We start from the raw sequence: 17450 nt of genomic DNA, 5'->3' as shown, positions 1-17450 counted from the left end.
TAAGTAATACCCCACATACACAGGCAATCAACGCAAAAAAAATGGACAAATGGGGTCACACCAAGTTGAAAAGCTTCTGCCACTGCAAGGGAAACCATCAACAATGAAAACAAAATAGACCATAGAAAACCATGGGGGAAAAAAAATCAATGAAACTAAGAGTTTCAAATGGAATCCTTTGTTCATCAACAAAGTAAAGAGACAAACCCACAGAATGGGAGAAAATACTTGCAAACTACCCATCTAACAAGAGATTAATTATCACAACACATGAGGAGCTCAAACAACTCTATAGGGAAAAAAGTGTAGTAATCCAATTGAAAAATAGGCAAAGAATCTGAATAGAAACATTTCAAAAGAAGACATACAAATGGCAAACAGACATATGGAAAGGTACTCAGCATCATTCATCAACAGACAAATGCAAACTAAAACTACAATGGGATAGGATAAACAGGACTTCATTAAAATTAAAAACTTTTTTGCTGTAATTAATAATACCAACAGGAATGTGAAAAAAGAAGCCACAGAATGGGAGAAAGTATTTGCAAATCATGTAACTTATAAGTGACTTGTATCTAGATTATACAAATTAGTTTTAGAAATTAATAATGAAGCATATAACCTCATTGAGAAATGGGCAAAAGACATGAAAAGCCATTTCTCCCCAAAAATATATACAGGCAGAAGTAAAATGATACCATATGGAAACTTGAATTGACCAAGAGGAATGAATGAAACCTATGGCTATACATAAAAGATAGCATTTTTCTCATTAAATATATATAATATATATGCAATATATTAGCAAAATACATGTAATATATATACATACATATATATATGATTGCTGGCAAGATGGGCAAATAGGAACAGTTTCTGTGCACAGCTCCCAGCCAGAGCCACACAGAAGGTGGGTGATCTCCGTATTTCCAACTGAGGTACGTGGTTCATCTCATTGGGGCTGGCTGGACAATGGGTGAAGCCCAATAAGGGTGAGGTGAAGCAGGGCAAGGTGTCGCCCCACCCAGGAATCTCGAGGGGCGGGGGAACTCCCTCTCTCAGCCAAGGGAAGCCATTAGGGACTGTTCCCAACACTCTGGTCCAGATACTGTGTTTTTCCCATGGTTTTCACAATCCACAGACCAGGACAACCCCTCCGGTGCCTACAACACCAGGGCCCCAGGTTTCCAGCACAAAATTGGGTGGCCGTTTGGGAAGACACTGAGCTAGCCACAGCAGTTTTTTTTCATACCCCAGTGATGCCTGGAACGCCAGCAAGATAGAACCGTTCACTCCCCTGAAAAAGGGGGCTGAAGCCAGGGAGCCAAGTGATCTGGCTTGGTGGGTCCCACCCCTACGAAGACCAGCAAGTTAAGATTTACTGGCTTGAAATTCTCACAGCCAGCACAGCAGTCTGAGCTCCACCTGGGACATTCGAGCTCGGTCGGGGGGAGGGGTGTCCACCACTGCTGAGGCTCCAGTACCAGCTTTAACCTGGCCTGCGTAAACAAAGTTGCCAGGAAATTTGAACAGGGCTGAGCCCAAGGAAGCTCAGCAAGGCTTCTGTAGGCAGACTGTGTCACTAGACTCCCTCCTCTCTGGGAAGGGCATCTCTGAAAAAAGGCAGCAGCCTGTCAGGGACTTATAAATAACGACCCCACCTTCCCGGGACAGAGCACCTGGGAAAAGGGGCGGTTGTGGGTATACAGCTTCGGCAGACTTAAACATCCCGCCTGGCAGCTCTGAAGAGAGCAGTGGATTTTCCAACATAGCGTTTGAGCTCTGGTAAGGGTCAGACTGCCTCCTCAAGTGGCTCCCTGACCCCTGTGTATCTTGATTGGGAGACACCTCCCAGCAGGGACTGACAGACACCTCATACAGGAGAGCTCTGGCCAGCATCTGGCAGGTACCTTTATGAGATGAAGCTAACAGAGGAAGGAACAGGCAGCAATCTTTGCTGTTCTGCAGCCCCTTCTGGTGATTCCCAGGCAAGCAGGGTCTGGAGTGGACCTCCAGCAAACTCCAGCAGACCTGCAGCAGAGGGGCCTGACTGTTAGAAGGAACACTAACAAACAGAAAGAAATACTTTCAACATCAACAGAAAGGATGTCCACTTGGAGACCCCATCCAAAGGTCACCAGCTTCAAAGGCCAAAGGTAGATAAATCCACAAAGATGGGAAGAAACCAGAGCAAAAAGGCTGAAAATCCCCAAAACCAGAACGCCTCTTCTCCTCCATCACAACTCCTCACCAGCAAGGGAACAAAACTGGATGGAGAATGAGTTTGACGAACTGACAGAAGCAGGCTTCAGAAGGTGGGTAATAACAAACTTCTCTGAGCTAAAGGACCTCGTTCTAGCCCAATGCAAGGAAGCTAAGAACCTTGAAGAAAGGTTAGACCAAATGCTAACTAGGATAACCAGTGTAGAGAAGAACATAAACGACCTGATGGAACTGAAAACACAACATGAGAATTTCGTGAAGCATACACAAATTTCAATAGCTGAATTGATCAAGAATAAGGAAGGATATCAGAGACCGAAGATCAACTCAATGAAATAAAGCGAGAAGACAAGATTAGAGAGAGAAAAAAAAAAAAAAAGACTGAAAAGAAATGAACAAAGCCTCCAGGAAATACAGGATTATGCGAAAAGACCAAATGTACGTTTGATTGGTGGACCTGAAAGTGATGGAGAGAATGAAACCAAGTCAGAAAACACTCTTCAGGACCTTATCCAGGAGAACTTCCCCAACCTAGCAAGGCAGACCAACATTCAAATCCAGGAAATACAGAGAACACCACAAAGATACTCCTCGAGAAGAGCAACCCCAAGACACATAATCATCAGATTTGAAAAATATATAAATGACAACTGACAGTTTATAACAAATTAACTTGAAAGCGGAATGATGTTTATAACATACATATGTTATAGCATATGTAGAAATAAAATGCATAACAATAACATTGCCAAAAAAAAGAGAGAGAAGAAAAGTAAGGTATACTCTAGTGAGGTTCGAACACTGTATGTGAAATGGTATACATTACTTGAAGATACAGTGTGATAAGTTGAGCATGCATATTGTAAGCCCTAGAGCAACCATTTAAATAAATTGAAATAGATATATCTAATAAGACAGTAGTGAAGACAAATGGAATCTTAAAACACCCAACCAAAATGTGAAGAGATGAAAACAAAATGGATGAGAGGAGTAAAGAAAAAATGGGAAAATAGAAAGCAAACATCATGTTCATAGATTTAAACAAAATATATTGACGTCCATGAAATTCGTATTTTCTTTTTTATTTTTAAGACGGGGTTTCACCATGTTGGTCAGGCTGATCTTGAACTCCCAACCTCAGGCGATCTGCCCGCCTTGGCCTCCAAAGTGCTTGGATTACAGGTGTGAGCCACTACACCCGGCATAAATTCATTTTTTATCTCAAGGAACTAGGAAAAGAAGAACAAACTTACTCCAAAGATAGCGGGGGGAATGAAATGATAAAGATTAGAGAAGAAATAAACAAAATAGAGAATAGAAAACCGTAGGAAAAAAATCAATGAAAGTAAGAGTTGGTGTTTTGAAAAGATAAACAAAATTAACAAACCTTTAGCTAGACTCAATAAAGAGGAAAGAGAGAATAGTCAGGGAAATAAAATCAGAAATGAAAGAAGAGACTTTGCAATTGATGCCACGAATACAGAAAGAACAATAAGAGACAACTGCGAACAATTATGCAGCAATAAATGGATCAGCCCGGAAGTGGATAAATTCGTAGATGCATACGACCAACCAAGCCTGCATCATGAAGAAACAGAAAATCTGAACAGACCAATGAGGAGTAAGGCGATTGAATCAGTAATCAAAAACCTCCCATTAAGGAAAAGTTGAGGACCAGATGGCTTCCCTGGTGAATTCTATGAAACAGTTAAAGAAAATTAACACGAAACCTTCTCAAACGCTTCCCAAAGCCTGAAGAAGAGAGAATGCTTTCAAGTTCGTGCTATGAGGCCAGTGTCACCCTGACACCAAAGCCTGATGAAGACACTTCAGGAAACAAAAGCAAGAGGACAATATCCCTGATGAACATACATGCAGAAATTCTCAACAAAATATGAGCAAGCCGAAATCAGCAGCACATTAAAATGATTGTTCACCATGATTAAGCAGGATTTATCCCTGGGAAGCAAGGATGGTTCAACACATGCAAATTAATTAATGTAATGCACCACATTAAAAAGATAATCACAATTGAGGCAATAATTAACAGCCTACCAACCAAAAAAAAAAAAAAAACAAAAACCCAGGACCAGACAGGTTCACAGCCAAATTCTAACAGAGATACAAAGGGGAGCTGGTACCACTCCTTCTGAAGGTATTTCAAACAATAGAAAAAGAGGGACTCCTCCCTAACTCATTTTATGAGGCCAGCATCATCCTGATTCCAAAACCTGGAAGAGACACAACAAAACAAGAAAATTTCAGGTGAATATCCCTGATGAACATCGATGCGAAAATCCTCAATAAAATACTGGCGAAGAAACCCAGCAGCACATCAAAAAGCTTATCCACCATGACCAAATCGGCTTCATCCCTGGGATGCAAGGCTGCTTCAACATACGCAAATTGATAAACGTAATCCATCACGTAAACAGAACCAATGACAAAAACCACACGATTATCTCAATAGATGCAGAAAAGACCGTTGATAAAATTCAACAACCCTTCATGCTAAGAACTCTCAATAAACTACGTACTGATGGAACGTATCTCAGAATGATAAGAGCTATTTATGACAAACCCATAGCCAGTATCATACTGAATGGGCAAAAGCTGGAAGCATTCCCTTCGAAAACCGAAAACCGGCACAAGACAAGGATGCCCTCTCTCGCCACTCCTACTCAACAGCATTGGAAGTTCTGGCAGGGGCAATCGGGCAAGAGAAAGAAATAAAGGGTATACAAATAGGAAGACAGGAAGACAAATTGTCTCTGTTTGCAGATGACATGACTGTATAGTTAGAAAACTCCATCGTCTCAGCCCAGAAACTCCTTAAGCTGATAAGCAACTTCAGCAAAGTCTCAGGATACAAAATCAATGTGCAAAAATCACAAGCATTTCGATACACCAATAATAGACAAGCAGAGAGCCAAATCACGAGTGAACTCCCATTCACAATTGCTACAAAGAAAATAAAATACCTAGGAATGCAACTCACAAGGGATGTGAAGGACCTCTTCAAGGAGAACTACAAACCACTGCTTAAGGAAATAAGAGAGGACACAAACAAATGGAAGAAAATTCCATGGTCATGAACAGGAAGAATCAATATCGTGAAAACGGCCATACTGCCCAAAGTAATTTATAGATGCAATGCTATTTCCATCAAGACCATTGTCTTTCTTCACAGAACTAGAAAAACTACATTAAGTTTCATATGGAATCAGAGAAGACCCTGTACAGCCAAGACAATCCTAAGCCAGAAGAACAAAACTGGAGGCATCATGCTACCCGACTTCAAACTATACTACAAGGCTACAGTAACCAAAACACCATGGTACTGGTACCAAAACAGACATATAGACCAATGGAACAGAACGGAGACCTCATAAATAACATCGCACATCTACAACCATCTGATGTTCGACACACCTGACCAAAACAAGGGGAGAGGATCTCCTATTTAATAAATGGTGTTGAGAAAACTGGCTAGCCATACGCAGAAGGCTGAAACGGGACCCCTTCCTTACACCTTATACAAAAATTAACTCAAGATGGATTAAAGACTTTAATGTAAAACCCAAACCATAAAAACCCTAGAAGAAAACCTAGGCAATGCAATTCAGGACACAGGAATGGGCAAAGACTTCATGACGAAACGCCAAATGCAGTTGCAACAAAAACCAAAATTGACACATGGGATCTACTTAAACTAAAGAGCCTCTGCACAGCAAAAGAAACGATCACCAGAGTGAACAGGCAACCTACCAAATGGGAGAGAGTTTTTGCAATCTACCCATATGACAAAGGTCTAATATCCAGAATTTACAAGGAACTTAAACAAATTTACAAGAAGTAAAACAAACGATCCCATCAAAAAGTGGACAAAGGATATGAACAGACACTTCTCAAAAGAAGACATTTACACAGCCAACAAACATATGAAAAAAAGCTCAATATCACTCATCTTCTGAGAAATGCAAATCAAAACCGCAACAAGATAGAAACTTATGCCAGTCAGAATGGCGATTATTAAAATGTCAAGAAACAATAGATGCTGGCGAGCCCGTGGAGAAATGAGAAGGCTTTTACATTGTTGGTGGGAGTGTAAATCAGTTCAACCGTTGTGGAAGACAGTATGGCGATTCCTCAAGGATCTAGAACCAGAAATACCATTTGACCCAGTAATCCCATTACTGGGTATATACCCCAAAAGAATATAAATCATTCTACTATAGAGACACGTAAACACGTATGTTTCTTGCAGCACTATTTACAATAGCAAAGACTTGGAACCAACCCAAATGCCCACCGATGATAGACCGGATAAAGAAAATGTGGTACATATGCACCATGGAATACTATGCAACCATAAAAAGGAATGAGATTATGTCCTTTGCAGGGACATGGGTGAAGCTGGAGGCCATCATTCTCAGCAAACTAACACAGAAACAGAAAACCAAACACCACATGTTCTCACTCATAAGTGGGAGTTGAACAATGAGAACACATGGACACAGAGAGGAGAACCACACACACCTGGGCCTGTTGGGGGATGGAGGGTGGGGGGAGAGGGGAGGGAACTTAGAAGACGGGTCGATAAGGTGCAGCAAACCACCATGACACACGCATACTTACGTAACAAACCTACAGTTTCTGCACATGTATCCCGTTATTTTTAGAAGAGATAAAAACAAACATTTCAGAAAAAAGAAAAGACATTTAAGAGCTGAGGAATTTTTTTTAAAAAATCACACTCTTCTAATAACTACAATATAATTAATTGGTAATCATCCCTAAAGACCTTGTTAAGATTAAAAGAACGGTTATGTGAAGCTTTCTAAAAAAACGGAACCTGTAAATCATGAAGAAAACTTTAGTCTTTGATAGATTTACTGGTGAACAGTATCATACATTTAAAGAAAACACATTGGTAGTCCTAAAAGAACACTTTCAGAAAACACAGGATGGAACACTTCCCAATTCATTTTATGATGGCAGCATTGCTTTTATTAAAAAGAAAATTAGGAAAAGACACCAGAAGAACAAAAAGTACTACAAACCAATGTTCCTAATGAACATAGATGCAAAACTCCTTGGCGAAATTTTAGCAACTTGAATCCAATGACGTATGAAAAATTATAATCTATTACCAAGCACGGTTTGTCCTAGGAATGCAAGGCCATTTAGCATTAAAAGTCCATGAATGTATTTTACCATATAAATGGAATAAAAGGAAATAACAGATATTATCAGGATGAATAACAGAAAAGTAATTTGATAACATAAAACACCTATTCATTGCCGGAAAAAAAAAAAACCCAAACCACTTGATAAGTACATAAAGCAACATCTTCAACCTAGCAAAGTGCTCCTACAAAAAACGTGCAGCTGGCATCATACCTAATGGTGAAATACTGAATGCTTCTCCCATAATGTTAAAAATACGGCAGACTCTTACTATGCGTATGCATTTATACTTGAGGTCTCAGCCAGTGTAATGAGCCAAGCAAAATAAATAGAAGGCATACAGATTGAAAAGGAAGGAACAAAAAACTCTCCATTTACAAATAGCGTGATAGTCTATGTACAAAATACTAAGGAATGTGGGGGAAAACATCTAGACCTAATAAGTGACATAACAAAGTTACAAGATAGAAACTCAACATACAAAAACTCACTGTATTTCAACATACTGGGAACAAATAATTGGAGATGACATTATTTTAAATGTAATTTATAATTACAGCAAAATAAATGGGTATCTATTGAGAATTTTAACGGAATATGTGAAAGACCTGTATGCAGACCACTATAAAATATTGGCGAGAGAAAGTGAAGACCCAAATAAACAGAGTTATATCATGTTCATCGATCAGAAGACGCAGGTTAAGAGGTCAATTCTCAAGTAATTGATCTATAGGCTTACCATAGTCATAATTAAAGTGAAGAACTGTTTCTCAAAGTTATTTATAAATGCAAAGAACATAGAAGAGCCAAAGCCATTTGGAAAAGAACAAGCATGAAGGACTTACTCACTGAAGTCTCTGACTAAACATAAAGATATGGTAATTGTGACAGCCTGATATGATCTTAAGAATTCACATAGGGATCACTGGATGAAATAGAAGGCCTAGAAATAGACTTACATATATATAGTTAAGTTGATTTTTAATAAAGGCCCAAAGATAATTAAATTAGCTGACAATTAACTAACAGTGCTGGAAAAAGTAGATCTCGTCATGGAAGACTCAAACAACTTCAGTATCTCACCGTTCATCCAGACATTATTCACACTTCATGCAGGCATTAATTCAAAGTAAATCCTAGATCTAAGTGTGAATTGCAAAATATTAAAACCTACAAACAACAGAAGAGAAAATCTCTGTTGTGAGGCTAGGCAACCATATCTTAGGTAGGACACATGAAGCATGAATCACACTGGAAAAAATGACCAATGGACTGCTATCAAAATTCTACTAAAAATATACACTTTTGCTTCTCGAAAACCAAGGTTTGGTGTCTCTGCAAGGCACAGCTTTTCAGGTTCCTGTATTGGAACCTCATGACTGACTTTACTTTACTATTAAACCCTAGAACAGAAAACTGGGCCTACATATTTTCAATTGCAAAAACTCACGGTATTGTCTTGGGCTTGCTTCCACTTGTGGTGCTCTCCCTTTTCTCTATTTCTTGGTTGATTTCTTCTGTCCCTCCTTTCAAACACGCCTCCTCTGGGAACTCTTCACTGACTCCATTCCAACTCCCAAGGCTAAGTGGCTGCCCACCTCCTCAGTCCTACCATAGCCCCATAAACGTCCCTCCATCCCTCCCTGTTACATTCGTGCCCCTCTCCGTTTCTCCCTCACAGAATAGCTTGAAGCAGAGCCTCATTCAGGGCATGGCCCACGATAGGCTTACAGAGATCAGCTCTGTAGCCTCAGGGTTATATAAGAGATGCTTTCCTAAACAGCACTATTTTTTCAAAAGCCAAATAAAAGACTGAGGCCACCTACTTCCACTTTCCCTTCAGGATACGGTTTGCAGGGAGTTCCTGTGAAGTCAGCGGTGCAGATCCCACAGACCTGGTTAGTAAACAGGGGATATAACTCGGCAGCATTGCTTGAAACCCAGATGTCAAAGCCTGACTTTGACATAGCAAGACCAGGCAACAAGGAGCTTTTACCTCTGCTGTTCCACTTTCTTCTGTTTGTTTGTTTGTTTGTTTGTCAGTTTGTTTTTGAGACAGAGTCTCGCTCTGTCTCCCAGGCTAGAGTGCGGTGCAGTGGTGCAATCACGGCTCACTGCAGCCTCCGACTCCTAGGCTCAAGCAGTCCTCCCATGTCAGCCTCCTGAGTAGCTGGGACTACAGGTGTGTGCCACCATGCCAGGCTACTTTTTAAATTTTCTGTGGGGCTGGGGTCTCCCTATGCTGCCCAGGCTGATCTGCTGTTCTACTTTCAACTCATCCCAGCCCAGGCCCTTCCCCTCTCCCTCCCTCTCACGTTGTCCAAGCCCTCCAGGCCCTAAACCACCTGAGACTGACTGTCACGCAGACATGGAGTCTCACATAACCATCTGAAAGGAAAACTGCTGTTAACTTGGACTCTGGATGCCATTACCCAGCTCACCCTCCTTGCTGTGGCGACTCATTTGGACCCATACACCTGCCCAGGGCATCCATGTATGTAATCCCGTGAATCAAAGGCAGGTGAGTACCCACGTCGACACCAAATGATGGCTCATCACCAGCTTGAAGAGCTCTGCTTTTTTTCTGCTGGGCAAGGAGAAACGTGGCTTGAGCCTGCTGAGAGGGCCAGGAGGAAGAAGCACAGGAAAGAAAGATTGGAGGAGTGGGAGTAAGAGACACAGGAACAGAGGGAACGTGACATACCACAAATGTATCCACTGCTGGAGCACAAGGCTGGAGGAGGGAGGGGCGATGGGGCAGGGGCAGAGGAGCTGAATGGGGCGTGGAGGGGGCAGGCCCTCGGCCTCTTTTTGCACCCGGCAGAGTGACGAGCTTCACCGGTGTCTTCAACGAAGCCGTGTTGGTCCCCACTGGCACATCACAGACTCTGGGAAGCATGATCTTCACTCCCTTCCTTCCACCTGCTGATCTGGTGAGTCTGGCTTCCCTCCATTGTCCTGGAATGTCCTCCAGGAGGCCGGACTTTCGTCTGTGCAGGTCACTGCTGCATCCCCAGCCCCTGGAAGAGGGCCGGGGGAGGCACACAACAGTTGCCGGAGGGGGTAAGGGAAGCCGGGGATGGGAGGGGCCATTAGGAGCCGGCTCTTTAGTTTGTCTTTCAGAATGTGAAAGGGCCACAGAAAGATCCTGAGGAGTTGGCTGTTGCCTCTGACGCCACGGAGGACCCATCCGGTGGTGCAGGCTTGCCCAGGGAACCTGCTCTTCTGCGAGGGTCTTGGAGGAGCCGGTTCCAGAGAGCCCTGGCGTGTTTCACCAAGTGCTTCAGGTGAGAGCTCCTTGGGAGCCAGCCTCCGCCTCTCTCACTGCTCACCGCCAAGCCCATCCGCCACCCCTTCCCGTTCCACCAAGAGAACCTCAGACCAAGCCAGAAAGCCACAGGGCTTCCAAGGGTCCACTTGTCACTCTGCTTTTCTCCCTAGGAGAGGACACCGGACACTCAGAATCTGAGACCACCGGAGCCACAGACACAAAGGCCTGGACGGCGACCGAGCCCCCTCTGCTGCTCCATGCCCCTGCTCGCCCGCGGTGTCCCGGTCACCGGGCCTGAAATAAACGCTGGCACGCTTGACTGTTTTTCGCTTTGTGGCATTTGATGTAACTTTCAACAAGTCGGGTGAACTGGGGGTGGTCAACTTTCGCGGCGGTGGGGTTGTGGAGGGAGAGAGCTAGCATCTCCCTTAGCCCTGTTAGGCTGTCCGCCCTCCTCCTCGAGGCAGCGCTGCTTGTTCCTGGGTCCTGGTGGCAATGGGCTGTGGCCAGCCAACGGTGAGTCTTCCACAGCTGGCAGCTCTGACCCTGGTGGGGCACTTACATGCAGGAATGAGGACGGAGTAACGTCTCTCTCCCCCCAGCAGTGCACACGGTCTTCATATCTGAGGAAAACTGGGCGGTGTTTGCAGGCGGAGGCGGGAGGGTCATGTGGAGGAAGAATCTGTGGATCTCAGAAAAGGCGTTAACCCCTGTACTGACAGAGAGCTCCCAAGCCCCCCTGCCCCACCGCAAGACAGAGAGCCCTTCCAACAGGCGACCTCGTCTCCAACTATGCATTGTTCCTTTACAGAAGATGAGGGCTTCATTTTTTTTTTTCTTTTGCCTTCCTAAGGTGACCTTGATACATGTTGCAACACAGTATCAGCGGGAAAATTCTGAAAGGGGGGTTGGAGCATAATTGTCCCTGTTAACTAACAACCATGGAGGAGGCCCTGTTAGAAATTGCAACACCAGGAATCCCCGAAGTAAATGGACAAAGATACTGGATGTGCTTTTTAGTATCAAGAAGCCTAACTAGGACGCAGGAACACCAAAATACTCTCTCCCACTCCCCTATCTCTTGTAGTCCTCTGCACAATGCTAAGGGAGGAAAATAAATGCTTTCATAGGGCCTGCCGGGTGAATTACTCACCCTTTGGTTCTTCAGCGGTCCAGGGCCTTTAGGTGCAAATGAAATCCAGATGGGGTAAGGTTCAGGTAGGCAACAGCATTTGGAAATCCCACAGCCCTTTTCCTACATCCGTGGGGACAGCCACGGTGAGACCCATAGGTACTGAACAGACAAAGCTCTTAATTATAGACTGATGGAGTTCTTTAGATCCCATGTCTCTGCAGCTTTTACGATAGCACAGGTACCACCTGTCTCCCCACAATGCCTCTGTCCTCCTGAGCTGGGCCCTAACTCAGTAGGGGAGGCTCAGGTGCATATGGCTGCTTCTCCAAAAGTTCCTAGGACATCACAGCGTGGGGCTTAGCCCTGTCCAAAAGAGGAGCAGAGTTCCAACTCCCGAGGGCTGGGGACCTGTTGGGTGTTTGTTCCTTCATAGCTGCTGTCATAACCACGAGCTCAGTCATTGCACTTGTAAAGGAGTGTCAGGGAGAGTCTGTGCATGCATGTGCATGGGCATGCTTGTGCTTGTGTGTGTGCATTTAGGATGTGAATACTTGTTGAAACAAGAAATGATGTGGAGAAGTCTGGTGGATAGGGCACAACTCGGCAGTCACACTTGAAACCCAAGTGGCAGAGATGGCAACGAAGAGCCCCTCTCCCCACTGCACTACACCCCGTCCAGGGCTCTCCAATCTGATCCTGACATTGTCCAGGTCTGCTTTGCCCAGAACCATATGCCCACTACCCACCAGATGCTGACTGACTCCCACACACTGCACCCCCCAACATCTCCTGAAAGGAATACCTCCACTGCTGATTCAACCTCCAGTTGCCATCATCCACCTCAGGCCCTCTTGGCGTGGATGGACCAGGTGTATTTCCCTGGCTTCCCCTTTGCCCAGGCCAGTGGACCCTGCAGCCTCACAGCAGAAGATGCTTTCCTCTGCCAGCCCCGTACACACAGGAGATTCAACTCATGTTGAAATTTGATCCCCAACGTGGTGGTGCTGGGAGGTGAGGCTTAGTGGGAGGTTGTTTGGGTCATGAGGGCTCCACCTTTGTCCTTGTAGATGTCTTGGTGCTCTCCTCACAGTAGTGAGTGAGTTCTTGTGCTGGTGAGACTGGAAAAGTTCTTGCCGGAATGGACAAAGTGCCCAAGATAGTAGGTTGTTATACGGCCAGGATGGCCCTCAGGTTTTCTCTCTTTGCATGTGACCGCTTCCCCCTTGACCTTCCTCACCACATAATGACACAGCACGCAAGCCCTTGCCCAAAGCCGGGGCCATGCCCTTCAACTTTCCGGCCTTCAGAACCATGAGCTAAATAACATTTTTTTTCTTTATAAATCACCCAGTCTCATGTATTCTGTTATGGCGACACAAAACAGATGCTCGTGCATCTCAAGAGCAGGCCCCATTACCCACTGCATGATGAACCACTTGAGCATACGTACAGGGCAATCACGTGCAGGAAGGGGGAAAGATAGGTCAGCAGTAGGGAAAGGCATGGGTCATCAGCTCTACACCTTTGTTTCTGAAATATGACTGTGCCCAAGTCATGAGTTCTCCTCCTTCGCTTACACCTCCCCCTCACCCGCGTTTACATCACCTGAGAATCCCTGTGCCTGAGGGATGTCTCAGGTAGGTCAGTAAAGTGAACAGTGCCTCAGAAGAAGATGTGGGGTCAGAAATCCCACTGCCCCAGGATCACCGAGCACTTTTGGTGAACAGAAGACCACTGGACTGTGCGAGTGAGCAAGAGAATAACTTACTCTTCTGCCTCACCCGCTCTCATTCTCTCTGGTGCTATGTTCCTGTGAATCCTGGGTAACCTTACGGAGGTAGCAACACTTGTCCTCAGCTGCGTGAAATGTTACACAGCCTGCTGTGTTACAGGAGCTTCACATGCTTTCGTTTTATCCTCCCGCCATCTGGATCAAGGTGAGTTGTGTGATCACCATTCTGAGGTCACATCTCCAGCACAAGAGGGAGCCAGGATACAGTCCTTGGTTGATCTGAGGCAAGGACCCTTCCAAGACACCAATGCAGTCTAAGAGCCACTGTCCCCAACTAGAAATCTGGGGGGAGCGGGGTTCCCGATCGACTGCGAGTAACAGCCCATGCTCTTGGTGATGGGGACATTGTACATGAATGGAGTCAGGGTTCCCAAGTCACAGGGGGCCTGAACACAGTTCCAGCCACTCACCGCCCAATCTCTTCCCACACTGCACCCCACTGGGGAATCGTTTTGACTGATAAAATGATGGCGTGACCCAATGGGGGAAAAAAAACTGCACCCATTGTGCCCCTCCTCCAGTGCTCCCCATGGTCACCTGAGGTAATTATACAGACCTCCAGAGTACTCCTGAGAGCAGTCAGAAGACTACTGGTCTCCTACATGGAGCCTAATGGTGGGCCTTCCAGACAAAGACTAAATGAGCGTCGGGACCTCAAGGGGTCCCATCAAATCACATTCATCTGTTTTATTTCCTGTAGGGGGAAAGCTGCCGTCTCGCTGGAACCCCCAGAGTGGTGCCCTCAACATAGCACGGCGGGCGGTTTCTTTAAGCCATACCAAGGGAGAGCACACTCTCCAAGACCACTCTCACAAAAGGCTGACCCATCCTCCCTGCACTGATGACAAAGAGGGACTCGGCTTTCCTGGGACTCCAGCACGAGGAAGTGTAATGAGATCATGCCAGTGAGGTTCAATGTGGGCCTTGCTTGTTTCCATGACCCTGCCAATCAGTTTTATTCATTCACTGGCCATCTTCAGACACCCCTAGTCTCAATCACAGAAAATCAATGGCCATTGGGAGAAATTGTACCCAAAGAAAGCTCACTCACTCACTCACTCACTCACTCACTCACTCGTGGGTTGTAAAGTTTGTGCAGAAAGTTAGTGGAAGAGGGTGCGAAGGGCAGTGGCATTATTTGGCAGATGCTTTTCATAGGATAGATAGAATGGTGCTGTCCTAGGTTGGAGGTGGGCCCGGGGCAAGGTCCAGAGAGGGGCCAAGGATGACACCCAGGCTTCTGGCTTGAGTGACTTGTGGCCCTGGGGTACCATTGACCAAGATCGGCACCACAGGAGGAGGAGAAGGAGGAGGATTCAGTGAAAGACTGAAGAAGTCGGGTCTGGTCTTGGGTTCTGCTGAGATTCATACTGCCGATGCGTTGCTGAGAAGCTACCTTGAACACACTTGGCAGTTACACAGGAGATAACCAGAATTCTACCCCATTCAGGAAAATTACACACATCCTCTTCTTGTTTTGGCTTGGTTTGGAGTTTTTATACACACACGATAACACATGTATGTTTTGGTGTGCGGTGTAAAGGTGAGGCTCAAAAGGGGTGGTGCTTAACCATGTTGGGTACTATCTGTAGGCTGTCCCAGGCCCTAATTGACCACTTAAGGGAGGACAAGAGCTGTATTGTGGAGACATCATAAACCATTGGCACACATCACAGAGCATGGGTTAGGAGGCTTTGGCCTTGGTTTACTTATTCCTCAATGTCCTCTGGGCATTGTGAGGGGAGGGTGAACAGCCTCGTCCCAGAGGCAGGAGATAGACTTATCTTATTTACTTGCTGTGAGGACGAGATAGGCTAAAACCTTTAGGGGCATGCCAGGCAAAGCCTGGTCCCCAGTAACCACGACTTCCCATATCTACTGAGAGGACAGGAGCTATGGATTCTTTGGGTGGCATTTGTAACTCCACTGGGAATGGTATCACCAGTGGGCATTTAATGATTAGTAGTAATATCGATGACCATTTACCTCATAATGCACAGCTCTGGTATGTTTCCTGCAATTGTCCAGATGAGTAATCTGTTGGACTTGCATCATGCTCCTCTCTTGTTGTTGTTGCTGTTTAATTTTGTGGGTACATAGCAGGTGCAACTCACTTTCTAGTATCTTCCAGAGCTGTTTGGAGCTTTCTCATTACTCCTCACAGCAGTCCTGGCTGGTTGCAAAGGACTGATGCTATTACTCTTCGTGGGGGCAGGAAAGCAAGAGTCTCACGGAGGGGTTGTGAAGATTACAAAGGATGCCCCCTCCACAGAGCAGCTGGTGTTCTAGCAGGCCTAGAGGCAGCATCCATCAGCTTCCTTGAGATCAGGCCCTTTGGGATAAGCTTTGGGTGCCATTTGTCCCCAGATCATCATCCAGCAGCAGTCATTTACATGCAAATCATGATGATACTAGCAATAGCTGCTAAGGCTGAGAGGTTGCATTGATAAGGGCTATAGGCTGCTGAAATGATTGCCAGAGGTGTATCTCACCCCCTCTCCCTTTATCCCAGCTGGGGTCAATGAACTCACCTCTCTGACACCTGCAACAGTGGCTCAGAACTCTTATTTGTTTATTAGAGACATGTCCAGCAGAGAGCAAGTTACTTAGACGAAGTCACAGTTAGTGGTGGGTCTTGTCCTGGTCCCCAGATCTCCCGACCCTCACTACAGTGTCCTGTCCAGCAGGTCCATTATTAAGTACCTTCTTCTTCCATACCCTCTCTTGTGGGCTTTGAAGTAGGCACACTCCTCTGAGGACAAAAGAAGGCTTCTTCCACTATGTGCTGTGCTCCCTCAATGTCTAGGAGGGGGCAGGTATGAATGGGGCTTTAATGTTGGCCTATAGCCTGGCATGGGCCCACGTTATTGCATAGCTTTCCAGTCAGGCATACATCGGTTGTGATCTTGGATTAGAATCTGGGAACAAACCCCTGCACCTTTTCTTAGCCTTGCTTTCTGCATTCGAACACCGGGGTAAAGGGGAGGAGTGATGTCAGCAAGATGGCAGAACAGATGATCCCACAGTACCACTCTTCCCACAAATGCACAACTAGAAATTAATCCAAGACAAGAATACCACTCTGATTTCACCAGAACTTGGGGGAGAAACTAGGATGACAAAATTGAGAAAAGCCACAACCGGTAAGAGGAACAACAGTCATGTTAGACTGTGCCACCTCCTCCCCCAAACCAGCATAATGATACTCACAGAGAATTTCTCTAGACCCACAACTTCTGAGGTGGGAGGAGGGAATTGGAGGTGGACATGTGATCTCCCCACCAGTCTGAGAATCTTCATGGGAAGTCCCCTCCAGTCCTATCCCACAGGTATCCTTGGGAGTTCCAGAAGAGAGCTGAAACACCTGGTGTGAACTGGGAACAGAAAGTGGGTGCACTGATCACAGCAACTCTCACGTGGATCTTGGCAGCCGCTCTGTGCCGCCATCAGTGGGCAAGCCAGTGCTGAGGGACTGGCCAGAACCATAGCACGGACAGGGGCACAGGAAGGCCCAAATCCCTGGCCAGATTTCCCGCTAAGCCCACGTGATCACGTGGAGCCTTCTCTTGACCTGGAAACAACTAAAACGTTGTCAGTAATGGTCCTGTGTTCACCTAACTCGTCCCCCAACCAAGAAGCAGTGGCAGGGCAGCAATATAGTTCCAGTTTAACATTTAAGTTCCAGTGCTCAAAATAAGTCTTTCTCAGACTGAAAGCAATAGCTGGCCAGGGATTAAGTTCCAATATTAAGTAGCAAAGGTTTAACACCACCGAGGAACAGCTGCAAAACCTGGAAGAGGTGGCCATCTCCTCGAGCACACAGACATCAATATAAA

The 17450-nt window shown here is 45.4% G+C and overlaps 1 protein-coding gene across 6 annotated transcripts in view; it reads right to left on the bottom strand.

Moving 5' to 3' along the window:
• LOC100399060 (doublesex- and mab-3-related transcription factor C1) overlaps positions 1–17450 on the bottom strand; it is a 149475-nt gene that overhangs the window by 31801 nt on the left and 100224 nt on the right. The window contains exon 1 of one of the 6 annotated variants that reach the window (XM_078362980.1): positions 9849–11280. The exons of 4 other annotated variants lie outside the window; for them this stretch is intronic. Coding sequence is in view for 1 of the 2 variants with exons in the window: in XM_078362976.1 (XP_078219102.1) it covers positions 9858–10606 (749 nt within the window). In the remaining variant the exon portion in view is untranslated. Of the gene's footprint in view, positions 1–9848; positions 11281–17450 lie in introns of those variants that run through there. One more of the 6 variants, XM_078362976.1, reaches the window with a different exon arrangement.

This window comes from Callithrix jacchus, chromosome X (genome assembly GCF_049354715.1).
Source record: "Callithrix jacchus isolate 240 chromosome X, calJac240_pri, whole genome shotgun sequence".
NCBI classification, from domain to species: domain Eukaryota; kingdom Metazoa; phylum Chordata; class Mammalia; order Primates; family Cebidae; genus Callithrix; species Callithrix jacchus.
This window is presented reverse-complemented; position numbering and strand designations above follow the sequence as displayed.